The sequence below is a fragment of the Cotesia glomerata genome, linkage group LG5 (assembly GCF_020080835.1).
Source record: "Cotesia glomerata isolate CgM1 linkage group LG5, MPM_Cglom_v2.3, whole genome shotgun sequence".
NCBI classification, from domain to species: domain Eukaryota; kingdom Metazoa; phylum Arthropoda; class Insecta; order Hymenoptera; family Braconidae; genus Cotesia; species Cotesia glomerata.
Genome location: NC_058162.1, coordinates 10416531 through 10422376, shown reverse-complemented (window position 1 = coordinate 10422376; position 5846 = coordinate 10416531). Strand labels below are relative to the sequence as shown.

Here is a 5846-nt window from a genome sequence, read left to right as displayed (position 1 = left end):
ATATATGATCAGATCCACAAATTGGCCAGGTTTAACCATACATGACTTGATCTGTTTATGTATGAACAGACATGTTTATATATGATCATGTATGATCAGATCCAAAAAATGTCCAGATCTAATCATATCCAACTATATCCCGTGAAAAAATATTCTGATCAGACCTAATATAAAAAATGGCAATATCAGACTTGATCAGGGTTGATATGGCCATATCAAGATGTAGACAAATCTGAAGCCTAAGTAAAATTGTTAAATAAATTTATAATTACAATAAAGTTGATACAACATACATTATAGTTGTCTGTTCAACTTTATTCAAAAACAGATACACTCTGTATTAGAGTACAAAAATTCTACTCTTTTCGGAACTTAACTCTTCGAAGTCAAGTATCTAGGAAAGAACAATTCTTCGGCCATGTGCCATCTATCGAAGACTTTTAATACTAGTTTCGACAGTACGGAACATGTGATTGCTCCATGGTGATGTCTTCTATTTGTACCTAATTAAAATGTTGTCAGATTTATAAATATTTCATTGATTATTTTAATTTTTTCCAAAATTCTCAAATAATTTTAATAATACATGAATAAATAACTGAAAATTACATTTCATGGTAAATTTATAAATCATAGACAAAAAATTTTTTCATTTGGCATAATAATATATTGCATGAAAATAAATAATAATATCAATTTCATATTGTATTTAAAAAATTAAAAAAAAAATTTACTTTTTGTACATTTCAAACCGGATAAAACACGGTAACCGATTGGTTCTACAACAATAATTTTTTTTTTTTTAAGATTTTAAATATGTAGGGTAATTCGAAAAATATGTAAAATTTATTTATTTTCATTTAATTAATAAAAAAATTAATTTTTAAAATAAAAAATTCTAAAATATTAATTTCTCAATTAAAAAAAATTTTGTGAAAAAATTGAAAAGTTTTAGAGCAACTTTGAAGATTTTATTTTAAATTCATACATTTTACCTTTTTATAATTTATACCGTAAATCTGCCATGAAATATATTAAATAAAAAAAATTAAAAATATCGCGTTATAGGTGCCATAAGAGCGTATAATAAAAATTCAATTTTTTTTTCTAAGTCCAAGAAAAATTTTTAGTTTGAAGAAAAAATTTAAGGGCGTAAAAAATAATTTTTTTTTTTGGCAACCGATGTATTTTTGTATGAAACGTATAGAAATGCAAAAAAAAATTTTTTCTTCAAACTAATAATTTTTTTGGACTTAAAAAAAAAACAGAATTTTTGTTATACGCCCTTATGGTATCCGGGTAGGATCCTGGGAACCATAAGCGCATATAAAAAACTTTTTTTTTTTATAATTAACTTATTTTTATCTGAAACGGCAAGAAATGCAAAAAAAAAAATTTTCCATACTAAAAATTTTTTTTGGACTTAGAAAAAAAAATTGAATTTTTATTATACGTCCTTATGGTTCCCGAATGCTATAAGGGCGTATAATTTTTATACGCCCTTACGACATCTATACTGTGACATTTTCAATTTTTTTTATCTAATATATTTAATGGCAAATTCACGGTATAAATTATAAAAAGGTAAAATGTATGAATTTAAAATAAAATCTTCAATGTTGCTCTAAAACTATTCAATTAATTATGTACTTTTCAATTTTTTCACAAAATTTTTTTTAATTGAGAAATTAGTATTTTAGAATTTTTTATTTAAAAAATTAATTTTTTTATTAATTAAATGAAAATAAATAAATTTTACATGTTTTTTGAATTACTTTACATTTTTAAAAAACTTAAAAAAAAAAAAATTACTATTGTAGAACCAATCGGTTACCGTGTTTTATCCGATTTAAAATTTACAAAAAGTAAATTTTTTTTTTTATTTTTTAAATACAATATGAAATTGATATTGTTATTCTTTTTCATGCAATATTATGCCAAATAAAAAAATCTTTTGTGTATGATTTATAAATTTATCATGAAATGTAATTTTCAATTATTTATTCATGTATTATTAAAATTATTTGAAAATTTTGGAATTATATATAGACCTATATATTATCAGATCTGATTATATATAGACTTATATATGATTATATATAGGGGTATAACAGCCAGGTATGATTAGATCTAATTATATACAGACATATACAATCAGATCTGATCATATATAGGCTTATATATGGGATTATAACAGCCAGGTATGATCAGATCTAATTATATATGGACTTATATATAATCAGATCTGATCATATATAGACTTATATATGATTATATATAGGGTTATAACAGCCAGGTATGATCAGATCTAATCATGTATAGGCTTATATATAATTATATATGACCCTATATATAATCATGTATGATGATATATAATTATATATGATGATATATAATTAGACAAAAACTTTTTTCATCGGGTATACACATAAATTTTTATTTAATTTTTTTTTTTTTTAGGTTAAAATCCAAGTGATTGATGTAAATGACAATAACCCAGAATTTATATTCCCCGAAGACCCTCTAGGCTTACGCAGACGCCGGTATTTTGCATCAATCCCAAAAACAGCGCAATTTTCTTTCAACGTGCTGCAAGTAAAAGCTGCGGATAAAGACAATGGAAAGTACGGAAAACTCGAGTACAAAATGTTAAACGGCCGCGGGACCCAGTACCTGTCGATAGATAGTTCCTCGGGCATGATAAAAACAATCGGAACTTTCGACAATGTCTTGCTGGAAGAACTGCCGTTTAAATTCACCATTCAAGTACGTGATAATCCCAACTCAACTACTAAATTCAACACCGCGGAAGCGCCTGTCATTGTCAATTTAATTGACGAAGAAAATCTTTTGGTCTTGGCAATTCAAGACGCTTCTGCCGACAACGTGCAGAAGGAGGCAACTAAAATCGTCCGAGTGCTGGAAGAAAAAACCGGGCTGCTGATTGGTATTGACAGAATATCCACCAGGAAGACTGTTAATAAAAATTCTACTGTTGAAAATCACCCTCAAGACACTGATGTCTGGTTTTTTGCCATTGATCCAAAGACTGAAACTATTTTAGACCGTAATAACTCACACTTAATAAGGTGATTAATTTCTTCGTTGATTATTTTTCTTCTTCATTCTTTCAAACAAAACGGCGTTAAAGTTAAAAGGAAGTTTTTTTAACTCGAAAAAAAAAAATATTCAAGTAGGTCAGTTGATTGAAAGTAATGAGAAATCTTGAAATTCTCTTGCTTTGTTTGAAATTTAGATTTTAATTACTGTTACGTATTTTTTACGCAATATAAGTATACACGAGTTAAATATGACGTGTACATTTTTAATTATACATTCGTTACGTGCAAATATAGTCCTCTTTTTAATTAGTTCAAGTCAACTATTGCTTGTTTAACGTAGTTTTTTTTTTTTACCTGGTCTTCAAATAGTTTAATATAAGCGTAAGGTTTTATTAAAATTGAAAAAAAAAAATTAAAGTCTTTGAGGTGAAGTCATGAAAAAACAGTGAAAAAAGTGTACAACTCGTTAAAGTTTAAGATGAAAACTTTTTAATAATATAACTCAAAAAATACTCAATTGATGACTTTTAAATTAAAAAAAAATTTTATTAAATTAATCGTTTATATTTATCATGAAGATACCAGTGAAAAAAGTATTAGTTTAAAAGTTTAAAATTTATTCCGTTGATACTTTATTTTTATTATAACTAATTATTATTTTACCTGTTTTAGAGTGATGTTAGATAAACCAGCAATGTCAGCGTTAATTTTCGACGTATCAACAGCGGTCCGTGCCAACGCTATTGACATTCATGCACCAGTAACAGCGCCTGAGCAACCAACAATTGTTACTCCTATAGCCGTCGCTTTTAGCGGCGAAGTATTTCCATACGCTTTAATAATAATTGCTTGTGTTATTCTCGTTCTTGGTGTCGCTGGAATTATTTACATTTGCATCTCGTGGTCTAGGTCAGTATTCAATAATTTTATAAATTAAATATTTTAATCCAAGGATGATATTTTTAATTAAATTCTCTGAATATTCAGAACATTTAATATTTTTCGATTCAATAATTTTATTCTTTTATCACCGTTTAAATATTCATAATTAATTGAGCAAATAGTAGTAATTAATATGTATTCTAATTAATAAATAACTTTTTTGCATAAAGAGCTGCGCAATTTGTAAACAGAAGATACGCAAGTTTTATGCTTTTCAATTAAAATCTATTTACCGTAATTAACCTTTTCCGGGTAACTGGCGCTAGCGAGATCCATTTTAACTATTTATCCAGTTAACAAGTAAATAACTAATTTAAACACTTGTCTTTTTTTAGGTACAAAAGTTACAGAGAACGTATGCAACGAATGTACGTAGTTCCTCGATACGATCCAGTTTACGTCGAGACAGATTTAAAAGAATACGAGACACAAGTCCTGCGTATGAGTGTGCCAAATGACGACAGCGAGAGCTACAATGACTTACAATTAGATTTTAGCAATAAAAATCATGCATTTAGCCTTGATAATGTCAGCTATATTACCAAAGACCATGGAGGAAGTACTGGTAATTTAATTTAATAAAACATCGACAATATTTTTTTTTTTATATAAAATTTAATATTAAATTTGATTATGAAACAATTGTCTTTTAAAAAATGTAATTTTTCACTTGAATTTTAAATTACTAAACGACTAAAAATTAATGTTAATAGGCCAACAGAGTCCAGTGAGCTCGGAAGCTGCGACAACAGTACGAGCCTCAAGTATCGCTGGCAATCCAGAAGTGAACATGCAGTCTCTTAGACGATCAACATTGAGTCGGAAGAACAATAATAGTACCAATCTGATAAATAATATTGACACACCGGTGTTAAATCCGCTCTTCAATCATGAAGAGCTTTTAAGTGCAAGCCATTCCAATGACAACGTCACATTTAGAGAGAGGAAAGACTACTCTCATCTCGGGTTCAGTTACTTGACCGAGCAGAGTCCAATTGAAACTACAACCGAACTGTAATTAAAAAAGTACTGCACAAGCTATTAATTAAATAACTTGTTTTACTAAAGGACAAAGTGTAATTAAACTGTTACTCTATCGATACTTAAATACGAGATGGACGTTAAATCAAATACTCTAGGATTATTAATTATTATTATACATGATAATGTTTTTAATTTATACGTTGACAAATGTGCCAGCTTCCGTCCGTTGAATATTTTTTTATAAAACAAATGCGTAATAAATATAATATGGTATAATATAATAATAAGATAGTAAATATTAATAAAATGTATGAATGAGTTTGTGTAAGCAGTTTAATAAGATTAATATTATTATTTGTTTGTATGGATAATTAATTATTAATTAATGTATGATGTTATTTTTATAATTTATGTTCAAGTTTTGCTCATATTAACAATATAAAAGTGATATAAATATATATATATATTTATATGAATATATTTTTTTTAAAGGTCTAAATGTCAAAATATGCGCAACGACTTGCCAGAATGCAGTCATAGATTTAAACGTGTTCTATTTTTTATTTTAGTTATTAATTTATGTAAAATTACTATATCTATAATTGTAATAATTATTATTATTAATTGTAACAAGTAAGGAAGTATATATATTTTTAGAATCACAATAGCAAGAAACTGCGACGAAATAAAAATTACTAGAATAATTTAAAAAGGAAAAAAAATGTGAACGTTTATATTTAGCTGCTTTCCCTCGGGACATAATTACTCATCTTTTGCATTGTATTATTTTACTTTACATATTTTCATAAAAAATGTTTTGTACGTGATATATATACTTTTTACTTAATTGAAGTGGCG

The 5846-nt window shown here is 26.8% G+C and overlaps 1 protein-coding gene across 1 annotated transcript in view; it reads right to left on the bottom strand.

Annotated features, from left to right (window-relative positions):
* Positions 1-4008, bottom strand: part of LOC123265062 (uncharacterized protein C15orf61) — a 197482-nt gene extending 193474 nt beyond the window's left edge. Inside the window, exon 1 of the mRNA XM_044728644.1 lies at positions 3726-4008. Coding sequence (XP_044584579.1) covers positions 3726-3812 — 87 coding nt within the window. The 5' untranslated portion in view covers positions 3813-4008. The remainder of the gene's footprint in view (positions 1-3725) is intronic.
* Between the last annotated feature and the right edge of the window lie 1838 nt (positions 4009-5846).